General features: G+C 39.1%; 1 protein-coding gene across 23 annotated transcripts in view; it reads right to left on the reverse strand.

The window, feature by feature from the left end:
• CPEB3 (cytoplasmic polyadenylation element binding protein 3) overlaps positions 1–15,377 on the reverse strand; it is a 240,203-nt gene that overhangs the window by 106,066 nt on the left and 118,760 nt on the right. For 8 of the 23 annotated variants that reach the window (XM_054522627.2, XM_054522630.2, XM_054522623.2 and 5 more), the window contains exon 5: positions 730–753. The exons of the other annotated variants lie outside the window; for them this stretch is intronic. In XM_054522627.2, the coding sequence (XP_054378602.1) occupies positions 730–753 (24 nt within the window). The remainder of the gene's footprint in view (positions 1–729; positions 754–15,377) is intronic. 23 annotated transcript variants of the gene reach the window in all.

Raw genomic sequence — 15,377 nt, forward strand, 5'->3', positions numbered from 1 at the left:
TGTCTGACCCTAAGTCCCATATGCTTTCTACTACATCTGGCTTCTCCTAGCTACTTCGTAAAATTATTTGAAAAAACTACAGATATGGGAAATGCTTTAGAACAGTTATAGCATTACACAAATGAAAGTTGTATTATTTCGTTTGGGTGTGACCAGGAGAGAATGCAGGTTTTACGGGGACCAAAGCCTATTTTGGGGTCCCTCTTTAAGAAAAAGAACACAAAAATTACGTAGACTTTGGAAGGGGTCCAAGCAAGTGAGAGGCCCTGAAACTTAAGCTTCATTTACTTCTGGGGTAAATCTGACTGTGAATATAACAGAAAAAAATTCACCAGCCAAACTAGTAAGATCAAGAATTGCCCTCCAAAACCCAAGTTCTGCCTTCTAAGTTGTACGAAAAGAATACAATGAATACAGGGCAGAAAAATATGTATGTTTGGCCTTTATTTCCTCATGTTTATTCACAATAAGCCATATAACAAAAAACTTTAAGGAGAAATAGTCTTTGCTATATCTTTTTTATAATTAAAAGAACAAATTACCAACAACAAAAAATAATTTTAAAGAAAGTGATAAATTATTTTGCTAAAATAATTAAGATAGAACATCACACCATATGATAATTATTGTTTTACACACACACAGGTATAAATACACACACACATAAACACACTCATATTTACTCACAATTTGGCAAGCAAAAGATCTCATTAAAAAAAAAAAATTTACCTCGTCTCCGCCCATAGCTCCTGGCTGCATGTAAACATAGAAGAAAACCATGGGTATTTGTATCAAAATGGTGAATTTAGAAATTAAAAAAAAATTCACACAAAGTTTTTCTATGTATTCTTGGAATTATTCAACTGATATGAAGATACTGTTCAACTTGACTGCAAACACTATATTTTTTTAAAAAACCTTTATGAAGTACAGGCTAAATCACAATCTTAAAAAGAAATTTAACTGGATGTGGCAGCCACTGGAACAGATACAATGAATGTTTCAGAAGTCTTATGAGGGTTTATATTGGAGCCTATTATCTATATCAGACATAGAGTACTTTAAAAAACTGATTTATAAATTTCATTTGTACTTTATCTTACCACCAGATAAGAAAAAATTATTCATTCTAAATAACTAAAAACTGTACCATGCGGTGGTCACTCTGAATTTCTTACTACACACACATTGCCCCCAAACACACACACACTCTCTCTCTTCATAGATTCCCCTGAAAAATGTATAGAAATTTTATATACAACGAGCTGTTACTTTACAGAATGTGTTTCTGCACAATTTTCAGTAAAGCTTCTCTTACTCTCTCCATTTACTTTCCACTCAGTATTACAGATGGGGGAATATAATATCTTTTTGATGTATAAAATGAACTGCAAAAGTAAAATGAGACTAAGGCACTGGGTCCACCTCAGGCCATGCTTAATAATACAGTGCTTTAAAGGTTTTCTTCCTCTTTAAAACTCCAGCCCTATAGAATGTATTGCTACATTGTTTAATAGAGCTAGACTGTGGTATCATGTATCACTAAAAGATCCTGTCAAGCAAAATGATTTTCAGAGTGGAAAGTTTCTCCAATTTGAAACCTCAGGTTCTATTTTAAAAAATGATTTAGAGCTTAATCCATTTCTTAAAAGCATAACAAGCTGGGTGTGGTGACTCACACCTATAATCCCAGCACTTTGGGAGGCCAGGGCAGGAGGATTGTTTGAGGTCAGGAGTTTGAGACCAGCCTGGCCAACATGGTGAAACCTCATCTCTATTAAAAATACAAAAAATTGGCCGGGCATGGTGGCTCACACCTGTAATCCCAGCACTTTGGGAGGCTGAGACAGAAGAATTGCTTCAACCTTGGAGCTCTTAGAGGTTGCAGTGAGCTGAGATCACGCCACTGCACTCCAGCCTGGGCGACAGAGCAAGACTCTGTCTCAAAATAAATAAATAAAAATAAATAAGTAAAAAAAAAAAAAAAACTGTGAAATGTCACACAACTAGCTTATACTGAAAAAGGAAGATAATTTGGAGTTACATTTACAGTGTATTATATTAAGCATTAAAGAAAGCTATTTCTGACCAGGTGCAGTGGCTCACGTTTGTAATCCCAGCACTTTGGGAGGCCAAGGTAGGCAGATCATCTGAGGTCAAGAGTTTGAGACCATCCTGGCCAACATGGTGAAACCCCATCTTTACTAAAAATACAAAAATTAGCCAGGCGTGATGGCAGGCACCTGTAGTCCCAGCTACTCAGGGGACTGAGGCAGGAGAATTGCTTGAACCCAGGAAGTGGAGGTTGCAGTGAGCCGAGATCATGCCACTGCACTCCAGCCTGGGTGACAGAGTGAGACTCCGTCTCAAAAAAAAAAAACAAAAAACAACAACAAAAAAAACTATTTATTCCATAGGAAAATAATTCAGATTTTTCAGCCGGATAGTTGAAATACCACTAGGCCAATCTCATTTTCTATTACTTTCCACTTTTCCTCAGGCATCAGACTTGCCCTCACTCCACACCTTTAACTTCTTCACTTTCCCACTACTCAAATATTGGAAAGGATTATCCAGCTCAAGCTCTATTTTTTTCCCTGATTCCTCCTGTACTACATGTAACCCTCAATGAAAAAAAATTTTTTTTTTTTTTTTGAGATGGCGTCTCATTTGCTCTGTCACCCAGGCTGGAGTGCAGTGGCACGATCTCGGCTCATTGCAACCTCCACCTCCCAGGTTCAAGCGATTCTCCTGCCTCAGCCTCCCAAGTAACTGGAATTACAGGTGCTGGTCACCATGCCTGGCTAATTTTTGTACTTTTAGTAGAGATGGAGTTTTGCCATGTTGACCAGGCTGGTCTCGAATTCCTGACCTCAAGTGATCCCCACCTCGGCCTCCCAAAGTACTGGGATTACAGGGGTGAGCCACCGCGCCCAGGTGAAAAAAATCTCTTCTGAATTTACATAGCTATTACTGTTTATATAATTTACGAAAGGGGATGCATTCCAAAAACAATTTAAGGGACTTTTATACTGTTTATTATTTGGAACCTTGAATTCCTCTTCTTACAAAAAGTATAATAAATGGTAGGTAGCTTCCTAGCTTGATCCCTCCCCCCAAATTTGCTTCATCCATAATTATATGGATGGATTAATATAACACTTTAAAAAAGATGAAATAAATTTTGATATCCTATCACTTGTCTCTTTGTCCCTTCTTCCCATCCCCAATGATGTTATGCTGCCTGACAATCCAATGAAAAATCTCTATTGAGAAAGGAAATACTCCACATTTTAAAATTACTTATTTCTCTCCCAAATAACAAATTCATTTTTTTCCCCATTATATCTGATTTCTGGCCAGATACCCAATGAAACAATTGGGTATCTGATTGCAATACTAAGGTACAAATGACTCATTGGACATTAACACCCATAAAGGATAAATGAGAATGTTGTTCACACAAGCCTTCAACCACTAAACATCCAAGTAACATAGATGAAGTTAATAGATCTAGACAAGCTTAGGGGTGGAGGGCAGTATGTTGAACTGGGGACAGAGGAAGAGTTACAAAAGACCTACCTGGGAGTTTTGTTGGTTTGTTTTTTTTGAGACGGGGTCTCACTCTGGCACAAAAGCTAGAGCGCAGTGGCAAGATTTCTGCTCACCGCAACCTCTGCCTCATGGGCTCAAGTGATTCTCCCACCTCAGCCTCCTGAGCAGCTGGGATCACCACACCCAGCTAATTTCTGCATCTTTTGTAGAGACAGGGTTTCACCATGTCACCTAAGCTGGTCTCCTGGACTTCAAGGGATGTGCCCATGTTGGCCTCCCAAAGTGCTGGGACTGTAAATTGGTTCATGATGTTTGGGAACTCTGATATCAGAGAGACAGGATGGCATATGGGATAGGTAGCCAATATCAAGTAGTGATCTATCTGAGATGCTTAGATTTTTTTTGTTTCATTTTGTTTTGGTTTGGCTTTTTTTTGAGACGGAGTTTCGCCCTTGTTGCCCAGGCTGGAGTGCAATGGCATGATCTCGGCTCACTGCAACCTCTGCCTCCTGGATTCAACCGATTCTCCTGCCTCAGCCCCTTGACTAGCTGGGATTACAGGTGCCTGCCACCTTGCCCAGCTAATTTTTTGTATTTTTAGTAGAGACACGGTTTCACCATGTTGGCCAGGCTGGTCTCGAACTCCTGATCTCAGGTGATCCACCCGCGCTGGCCTCCCAAAGTATTGGAATTACAGGCATGAGCCACCGCACCCAGTGGCTTAGATTTGTTTTTATCATTCATTGTAGAATTTATTATGTACTACCTTGGTCCTGCTATAGTGATTATCATAACAGCTAATGAGTGCTTCCTATGTGCCGGGAACAGTTCAAAATACTTCACATGTATTGCCCAGGCTGGAGTGCAGTGGCATGATCTTGGTTCACTACAACCTCCACCTCCCGGTTCAAGCGATTCTTCTGTCTCAGCTTCCCGAGTAACTAGGACTACAGGCGTGCACCACCATGCTGGCTAATTTTTGTATTTTCAGTAGAGATGGGGTTTCATCATATTGGCCAGGCTGGTCTCGAACTCCTGACCTTGTGATCCACCCACCTTGGCCTCCCAAAGTGCTGGGATTACAGGTGTGAGCCACCGCACCCGGCCGACTCCACATTTTTAAAAGGGGAGTAATGTGACTTATTTCATTTTTCTAATATTCTATCTATGCTAAGATGGATTTATACCAGATATAACAAGATACAATATTCTTTCAAAAGTCTATCTACTCCCTCTAAGAACTTTAATTCTCAATTATCAACTATTACCAGCCTTGGAGATAGAATTCTTTTTTTTTTTAAGAGAGAGAATTCTTTTACTGTTTCATATATATTAAGCAATTTAGAGCCCATACAAATTACCTCTAATTTTTAGAAATCAGAGTAGTATTACCCTTGGCTAGAGATAGTAACCAGAGAGGAGCCTAAGGGTGTAGTTTGGGGTGTTAGCAATGTTTTGGTCTTGATCCAGGTACTAGTTACATGAGTGAGCTCAATTTGTGATACTACATTGAGCAATATATTTATTAAATCATAGATACATATATTATGTGTCTATGATTTGTGTACTGTTTGTATTTGAATAGTTAAAAATGAAACATTACAAATATTTTAGATTAGTTCATTGGTTATAAAAATAGTGCAGAAAATCCACAGTGCTAATATTTTTGTAGCTTTTAAATCATAAACCTGAATAATTAAAAATTGAAAAAATACTTATTTCCAATCCATCAGAATAAAAATTAAATGGTACATGTATTTTACAGGGGGAAATACAAGAATTATTCCAAAAGTGGATTTGTATGGTCAGTGACAAGTACACTGTCAACAGCACTCTCATGTTAATGGCATGGTACTTTGCTGGGCATGAGGCAACACTAAAATAGATCATCTGTTATTCCTTATGACTTGGCTGCACTAAGTTTTAATGGTTGCATTCTTATATATGTGACTCCCCAAGGGAAGGGCATGTTATGCTCTGCTGTTTGTTTTTTAGAGACTTTATATTTTTAGAGCCTTTTTAGGTTCACAGCAAAAAAGAAACGCCCAGAGATTTTGTGTACACCCCCTAGCCCCACACTTGCATAGCTTCCCCAATTATCAACATCCCCCACCATAGTACATTTGTAAAAACTGATGAACCTATTCTGACACATCATAATCATCCAAAGTCTACAGTTTACATTAGGGTTCACTCTTGGTGTACATTCCATGGGTTTTGATGAATGTGTAACATGTATCCACCATTACAGTATCATATAGAATAGTTTCACTGCCTTAAAAATCCCCTGTGCTCCGCAAGGCACAGTGGCTCACACCTGTAATCCCAGCACTCTGGGAGGCCAAGGCTGGTGGGTCACCTGAGGTCAGGAGTTCGAGACCAGACTGGGCAACACGGTGAAACCCTGTCTCTACTAAAAATACAAAATTAGCCGGGCATGATGGCACATGCCTGTAATCTGGAAGGCTGAGGCAGGAGAATCGCTTCAACCTGGGAGGCGGAGGATGTGGTGAGCCGAGATCGCACCATTGCACTCCAGCCTGGGCAACAAGAGTAAATCTCTGTCTCACCAAAAAAAAATCCTCTGTGCTCCATCTATTCATCCCTCCCTCCTCCTTAACCTCTGGCAACCACTGATGTTTTTACTGTCTTCATAGTATTGTCTTTTTCAGAATGTCATATAGTTGGAATCATATGAAACCTTTTCAGATTGTCTTCTTTTACTTAGTAATATGCATCTAAGGTTCCTGCATGTCTTTTCATGGCTTCATAGCTCATTTGTTTACAGTGCTGAATAACATCCCATTATCTAGATATACCACAGCTTATTTACATCTTGGTTGCTTCCAAGTTTTGGCAATTATGAATAAAGCTGCTCTGAACATCCATGTACAGGTTTTTATGTGGATATATGTTTTCAACTTCTTTGGGTAAATACCAAGAAGTGCAACCGCTGGATTGTATGGTAAGAATATGTTTAATTTTGTAAGAAATTGCCAAACTGCTGATCTGGTGTTTAAATCTAAATGAACTCTTCTGTTACGTGGATTCATCTGAATTTGAGGAAGTCTCTCTAAGCAAGGTAACATCATACACAGGTTCCATGATACAGGCTCGAAAAATGAGAAAGAGCAAGAAAAAAAGAAGAGGGGAAGGGAGAGAGGGAGGGAGGGACAGAGGTGTAGGTAGGTAGGTAGAGATGGATAGATAGAGAGTCACTCTATTGCAGATCAAAGCAGCACACAACACTTTCAAAACAGGTACAGCCCCTGGAGTGCTGTGCCTGATGAAAAAGGAAGGAAGATTCAAAGAATTTAGTATAACATTTTATTAACTGGCATGGAAGTTTTTGTCAAAACTATTAAAAGTCACTGTAGGAGACGCCAGGCGTGGTGGCTAACGCCTGTAATCCCAGCACTTTGGGAGGCCAAGGCAGGCAGATCACCTGAGGTCGGGAGTTCGAGACCAGCCTGACCAACATGGAGAAACCCTGTCTCTACTAAAAATACAAAATTAGCCGGGCATGGTGGCACATGCCTGTAATCCCAGCTACTCAGGAGGCTGAAGCAGGAGAATCGCTTGAACCTGGGAGGTGGAGGTTGCAGTGAGCCAAGATTGCGCGATTGCACCCCAGCCTGGGCAACAAGAGCAAAAAAAAAAAATTACTTTCCTTGTGATAAAATCAGTTTTTAAGAAACACCTTGCAACTTATTTTTTGAATCACCATTTCAGTAGGCATCATAAAATTATTCAAACATCTAACGTTCCCTTTCAGCTTCCCTTGGAGTATTAGTCATAGAAAAAATTTCACTAAAGATGGGTTAAGATCTTAAAGTTTGAATCAAAATGTCCCACTTTCCCTCATTAGACTATAAATTCTTAAACAGCAGGAGTGCTGGGGTTTGTCTTTAAATGCTCCTCCTATATCTTTGTCTTATAATGGCAGATAAGATACTTTTAACCCAATTTTTGATGTTTGATAGCATTTCTCAAACTAGGCAAGTTATAATTGAAAAGATCAATTTCTCCATGAACAATATGAAAGTAGCAGGTAAAAAAGATGGTTGAAGGGGAAGGATATATATTCATCTGCTACATTCACATTAAGTATTTGTGTTTATTTTTGTTTTTGTTTTGTACACATTAAGCATTTGGATGTCTTAAAACTCCTTCCTTCCCTTCTCTTTCACTCTTACACATTCTTCTCAGAAAAATCTTCTTTCCATTGTATTTGCAAACCTAAAATGTAATACTAATGACTGATAAGCAAAATACTAGCATTACTGGGATATTTTATAAAGGAGAATGACTATCATAAAGTAAAATAATAACCTACTGATAATTTATCATGTTCCAGGCATATGCTAAGTACTTAATATGTCTTCTAATCCCCAAGGCAGCTATCATTACACACATTTCCAGATGGGCAAAGCAAGGTCCAGAGAAGATGACTGGCCCAAAGTTATACAGCTACTAAACAGCAGAGCTGGGACTGAATCCAAGTTTAGTCTGGCTCTAAAGCACCTACTTTAAGTCAAGATATTATTTACAGTCAATAAAATTTATCCACTTTAAGTATATGATCTGATTAATTTTGATAATTATATATAGACATATAACCACCACCATTCTAATCAAGATATGACAGTTCAACACCTCTGAAAATTTCTTTGTGTGCTTTTGCAGTTGATCCCCTCCCCTAACTCATGGTTCCTGGCAAGCATTAATCTCCTTCTCACCATAGTTTTGTTTGCCTTTTCTATGATTTCATATTAATGAAACCAATATGTTTGACTTCCTTCACTTAGCATGTTTTTGAGATTAATGCATGTTGTTACAAGTATAAGTATTTTGTTTCTTTTTATTGCTGAGTAGTATTTCATAGTATGACAAACTACAATTTATCCATTCACCAGTTGGTAAACATTTGAAAAACCCTGACCCTTAACTACTAAGTTTGAAGAATCAGTATTACTAATCTATAAAGACCTTGAAAGTACCCAGAAATTCTCTTCAGAATTTTCACAGCCTCCATTATCCTGTTTTTCAGCAGCACAATCCAAAATTTAAGAAAATAAACTTCTCACCCCAATTTTCTTTTTTAAATTTTATTTCATTATTACTAACAAAACATTATTGTTTTCTACTAATTATTACACTTAGAACTGTTAGATTATAAATTAAAATACAGGGATACTTCAGAGATATTACAGCCTTATGGTTCCAAACCACTGTAATACAGCAAATATCACAGTAAAGCAAGTCACACAATTTTTTTATTTCCTAGTGCATACAAGTTATGTTTATATTATACTGTAGTCTATTAAGTGCACAGTAGCATTATGTCTTAAAAAACAATATATATAACTTAATTTAAAAAATACTTTATTGTTGCCTAGCACAGTGGCTCATACCTGTAGCCCCAGCTACTTAAGAGGCTGAGGTGGGAGGACTGTTTGAGGCCAGGAGCTCAATGCTACAGTGAGCCATGATCATGCCACTGCACTCCAGCCTGGGTGACAGAGCAGGACCCTATCTCAAAAAAATTAAAAATAAAATAAAAAATACTTTATTGCTAAAAATCTCAATGATCATCTGTGCATTCAACAACTTGTCACTTTTTTCTTCTTCTTTTTTTGGCTGGTGGAAGGTCTTCCCTCCATGTGGATTGTTGCTAACTGATCAGAGTGGTGGTTGCTGAAGGTTGGGGTGGCTGAGGCAATATCTTAAAAAAAAGAGATCAGTGAAGTTTGCCACATCGATTGACTCTTCTTTTCACAAAATATTTCTCTGTAGCATGCAATGTTTAAGAGCATTTTACCCATAGTAGGATATCTTTCAAAACTGGATTCAATCCTTTAAAACCCTACAACAGCTTTATCAACTAAATGTATGTAATATTCTAAATCCTTTGCTGTCATTTCAACAATGTTCACAGCATCTTCATCAAGTAGACTCTACCTTAAGAAACCACTTTCTTTGCTTGTACATAAGAAGCAGTTTTTCATCCATCAGGTTTCATCATGAGATTATAACAATTTGGTCCCATCTTTAGACTCCACTTCTAGTTCTCTTGCTATTTACACTGTATCTGCAGTGACTTTCTCTACTGACGTTTTGAACCCCTCAAAGTTGTCCATGAGGAATGGAATTGACTTCTTCAAATTCCTGTCAATGTTGATATTTTGACCTCCTCCAATGAATCACAAAAGTTCTAAATGGCGTCTAAAATAAAGAATCCTTTCTAGAAGGTTTTCAACTTTGCCTAGGTTCATCAGAGGAAGCACAATCTATGGCAAGTATTGCTTTACAAAATGTATTTCTTTTTCTTTTCTTTCTTTTTTTTTTTTTGAGACAGAGTTTCATTTTGTCACCCAGGCTAGAGTGCAGTGGCATGATCTCGGCTCACTGCAACTTCCGTCTCCCGGGTTCAAGCGATTCTCCTGCCTCAGCCTCCCAAGTAGCTGGGATTACAGGCGTGCACCACCATGCACGGCTAATTTTTGTATTTTTAGTAGAGATGAGGTTTCACCATGTTGACCAGGCTGGTCTCAAACTCTCAACCTCAGGTGATCCACCCTCCTCGGCCTCCCAAAGTACTGGGATTACAGGCATGAGCCACCACACCTGGCCTACAAAATGTATTTCTTAAACAAGATGGCTTGGAAGTATAAATTATACCTTGATCCACAGGCTGTAGAATGGATGACATATTAGCAGTCATGAAAACAACATTACTGTCCGGTTCATCTCTATCAAGTGCACTGTCAATGAATAGTAATATTTTGAAAGGAGTATTTTTTTTCTGAGCAGCAGGTCTCAACAGTGGTTTTAAAATATTCAGTAAACCATGCTGTTAAACAGATGTGCTGTCATACAGGCTTTGTTGTTCTATTTGTGGAGAACAGGCAAAGTAGATTTAGCATAATTCTTAAGGCCCTTAGGATTTTCAGAATGGTCAATAAGCGTTGGCTTAAACTCAAAGTCACCAGCTGTATTAGCCCCTAACAAGAGAGTCAGCCTATCCTTTGAAGCCAGGCACTGACTTCTCCTCTCTTGTTATGAAAGTCCTAGATGGCATCTTCTTCCAATAGACGGCTGTTTCACCTACACTGAAAATCTGCTGTTTAGGGTAGTCACCTTCACCAACTATCTTAACTAAATCTGGGTAAGTTACTTGCTGTAGTTCTCCATCAGTACTTGCTGCTTCACCTTGCACTTTTATGTTATGGAGATGGCTTTTTCCCTTAAACCTCATGAACCAACGTTTGCCAGCTTCTAGCTTTTCTTCTGCAGCTTCTTAACCTCTCTTAGCCTTAATAGAATGCAAAAGAGTTAGGGCCTTGCTCTGGACTAGGCTTTGGCATAAGGGAATGTTGTGGCTGGTTTGTTCTTTTACTCAGGCCACTAAAACTTTCACCACAGCAACAATAAGGCTATTTCGCTTTCTTACCATTAGTGTGTTCATTGGAATAACCCTTTTAATTTCCTTCAAGAACCTTTCCGTTTGCATTCACAACTTGGCTAACTAGCACAAGAGGTCTAGCTTTTAGCCTGTCTCAGCTTTCAACATGCCTTCTTCATTAAGTTTAATCATTTCTAGTTTTTGATTAAAAGTGAGAGATGTGCAACTCTTTCTTTTACTTGAACAATTTGAGGCCATTTTAGGGTTATTAATTGGCCTAATTTCAATGTTGTGTCTCAGAAAATGGGAAGGCCCGAGAGGGAGAGAGACAGTAGAATGGCCAGCTGGTGGAGCAGACAGAACACAACATTTATCAATTAAGTTTGTATCATCCTACAAGCGCAGTTCATGGCATCCCAAAACTATTACAACAGTTACATCAAGGTGGGCACGGTGGCTCAGGCCTGTAATCCCAGCACTTTGGGAAGCCGAGGCAGGTGAATCACCTGAGGTCAGGAGTTTGAGACCAGCCTGGCCAACATAGTGAAACACTGTCTCTAATAAAAAATAAAAAATTAGCCAGACATGGTGGCGCACACCTGTAGTCCCAGCTACTCGGGAGACTGAGACATGAGAATTACTTAAACCTGGGAGGCAGAGGTTGCAGTAAGCTGAGACTGCACCACTGCACTCCAGCCTGGGCAGACAGAGTGAGACTCTGTCTCAAAAAAATAAAATAAAATAAAATAGTAACATTAAAGATCACTGATCACAAATCACCATAACAGATATAGTAATAATGAAAAAGGTTAAAGTATTGTGAGAATTAACAAAACATGATATAGAGAAAAAAAGTGAGCATATGCTGTTAGAAAAACAGCACAACTGTTGCCACAAACTTGGAATTTATAAAAAACATAATTCTATGAAGCATGATACAGTGAAGCACAATAAAATGATACATGCTCATAGGTATTTTTGTGGATTGGTCAGAAAATTTAGTTATTAGGAACATAAGAAAATATATCCTGTATTCTCACCAACTGAACTTTTGCAACATTCTGTTTCACTGCTTTCAATATCTTACAGAGAAACCTACAGGTATCTTAAGCAAAACAGGAATTATTTCTGGAGCTAATAGAAAAGTGTTTTACCTGGTTCTGCTAGAATACCTTAACAAAGATATTATGAGATAAAAAGTATGAGATAAAAGAATAAAGAGGCTTGCTTCAAGTCTCTCAGCCTATTCTAGTGTGTTTTTTTTTAAACTTCTTTCTAAATAGCTGATATGGTTTGGCTGTGTCCCCACCCAAATCTCATCTTGAATTGTAGTTACCATAATCCCCATGTGTCATAGGAGAAACCCGGTGGGAGGTAATTGAATCATGGGATTGGTTACCCCCATGCTGCTGTTCTCATGACAGTGAAGTGAGTTCTCACGACAGTGAAGTGAGTTCTCACGTGATCTGATGGTTTTATAAGTGGCTTTCCCCTCTTTGCTTGGCACTTCTCTCTCCTGCTGTCATGTGAAGAAGGATGTGTTTGCTTCCCCTTCTGCCATGATTGTAAGTTTCCTGAGGCCTCCTCAGCCATGCAGAGCTGTGAGTCAATTAAACCTCTTTCCCTTTTTTTTTTTTTTTTTGAGATGGAGTTTTGCTCTTGTTGCTCAGGCTGGAGTGCAATGGTGCGATCTCAGCTCACTGCAACCTCTGCCTCCCAGGTTCAAGCGATTCTCTTGTCTCAGCCTCCCACATAGCTGGGATTACAGGTGCATGCCACCATGCCCAGCTAATTTTTGTATTTTTAGTAGAGATGGGGTTTCATCATATTGGACAGGTTGGTCCCAAACTCCTCACCTCAGGTGATCCACCTGCCTCAGCCTCCCAAAGTACTGAGATTACAGGCATAAGCTACTGTGCCTGGCCTAAACCTCTTTCCTTTATAAATTACTCAGTCTCGAGCAGGTTTTTTTTTTTTTTTTTTTTTTTTTGAGATGGAGTTTTGCTCTTACTGCACAGGCTAGAGTGCAATGGTGCAGTCTCGGCTCACTGCAACCTCCACCTCCCAGGTTCAAGCGATTCTCCTGTCTTGGCCTCCCAAGTAGCTGGGATTACAGATGCCTGCCACCATGCCCAGCTAATTTTTGTATTTTTAGTAAAGACAGGGTTTCGTCATGTTGGCCAAGCTGGTCTCGAGCTCCTGACCTCAGGTGATCCGCCCGCCTTGGCCTCCCAAAGTGCTGGGATTACAGGCGTGAGCCACTAAGCCTGACCTCAAGCAGTTCTTTATAGCAGTGTGAGAATGGGCGAATACAGTAGCAGAGCCTTCTCTCCCCCAGTAAAGACAATGTATTAAAGCAAGGCTGTTCAAGTTCAAGCATGGCAAGGACCCATGGCCCCAAATGTTGGGTATCCTTCTCCCACAGTGGCACTTAAAGTACCTTCTTGGATGTTGGCATTCCATAGAACACAACTAGAAAACTGAAGATCTGTATACTCCATGGTAGGACCATTCTTATTGTTACAAAGTTCTTTTTTACACTCTCCTGTTGTTCTTACCCACAGACCCCAGCCTAATCCCACTTTTATTGGGGGGCCATTACTTTAGCACCTTTTGGTTTTCTCTTTTTTATTCACTCTTTTTAGTGAATTCAATATTCTTCATAAGAAATCATTTTCCATATTCCATATCAGCCTGAATATTCTCCTTTGGATAAACCTAATTTCCACTAAGACAATACTAGTCTGTCTAAGCTTCTCATGAAGCATCCAAAGCCCTTCATCATTTGGCCCCAACCATCTTTCAGATCCTCATTCTCACTATTCCATACATCAGACCCATACATTCCAGTAATCCCAATTCAACCTACTCTTCCAGTATTATCATTACAAGTAAGCACCTATTCAGAGAGTATAAAAATCTTGATACCTGCATGCCTTGACATCTAGTCTCTTCTACTCCCTAGGAAAGCCCTAGTCCACATTGTCCATTTCCTCTATTATTCTTCTTCCTGTCTTGTACAAAATGCAAGCTCAAGGATTTGCTATACCACATCTCAGTGTCCCCACATACTTAGTATTAATTTACTTTCTAAATTACATTTAACATATAAGATACTAATACAACTTCTCAATATATAACACGTTATCAAAGTAATCACTCTAGAATTTCCAAGTTCATTTCCTAAATTCCTCATCAAAACAGAAAAAGATAATTAAAAATGTATATATCAGACAAGACATCTCTGGAAACAAACCTCGGCAAAGAATTCCTCTACATAATACTGCTATACCTTACTGGAGAGAGTGGGCATCCACACCCACTTACATCAGGTGATGTTTATGCACCCTCATACTTGTGACCTGACAGCATTCCACTAAGAATAATTAATTACCACCTTGCTTTTATTTCAGTAGCACATTGCTAAATGAAACAATAACTGATGAAAGAAAGAGAAAAGAAGGAAGAAAAAAGAGAAAGATGGAGAATGAAAGGAAGGGAGGGAGGGAGAGAGGAAGAAGGAGAGTGTGGGAAGGAGGAAGAGAGAGAAAGAAAGAAGAAAGTTCTAAGAATTGTAATCACATAACAGAGTATTTTGTATTTTATACTGATCAATCTGTCCAATTCAGGTCTGAAATTGCTTACTACAGTGGTATACACTCAAATATCTGGCATCTGTTTTCAACAAACCATCTTCTTTGAACCACTATGTCAAAAATCTCATGAGATTTCTACAACTGTATATAAAGACTCAATTCCTACACTATTAAGGACAGCCAATACTTGCTAGTTCTACATTTCTGAACTCCCAAATAATATAAGGAATAATACAGAAAGAAGAGAAGGTAAACAAAATGGGTGCTGGTGTGTTCAGGAGCCTAAGCTGAACCAAAGGCTGGGCCCGTTGGTCAGTGTTGTCTTCTCTCTATCAACAAGGCTCCTCTCATGTGGGAAGGAGAGTTCCTTCACAGAAGAAAGTTATGTCAAGGAATTGACCTGGACATTTGGGAAGGGCTGCAGTAGCATGGAGAAGCTGCTCATTCATATCAGCCCTGCCCTGATCCTTCAAAAACACCTTCCTCTTCTGATCTGGACTTGGGAAAACTTCAGGGAACAATAAAAGCAGACCAAGTCTTGAGGGAAAAGAAAGAACACTAGGATATGTACAGCATAGTCACGATACTACTTGATTCCTTCATCCTCAAATAAAGATAGACACACATCTAATTCTGGTCCTTTCCGTATCCCTTGCCCACCCTCCACCCCCAACCAGATTTCACCCTAGGCCAATGAAATTACAGTCTCTCAAGCATGGGTGTTTTCTATTTTGGCTCCTGTATTGATTGTATAACTAGAGTTGAGAATTAGTGTGAACCCAAAAGGAAACAAAGGAAGGGGGGTAGAATAGGGAAGAAAC

The sequence above is a fragment of the Pongo abelii genome, chromosome 8, assembly GCF_028885655.2.
Source record: "Pongo abelii isolate AG06213 chromosome 8, NHGRI_mPonAbe1-v2.0_pri, whole genome shotgun sequence".
Lineage (NCBI taxonomy): Eukaryota > Metazoa > Chordata > Mammalia > Primates > Hominidae > Pongo > Pongo abelii.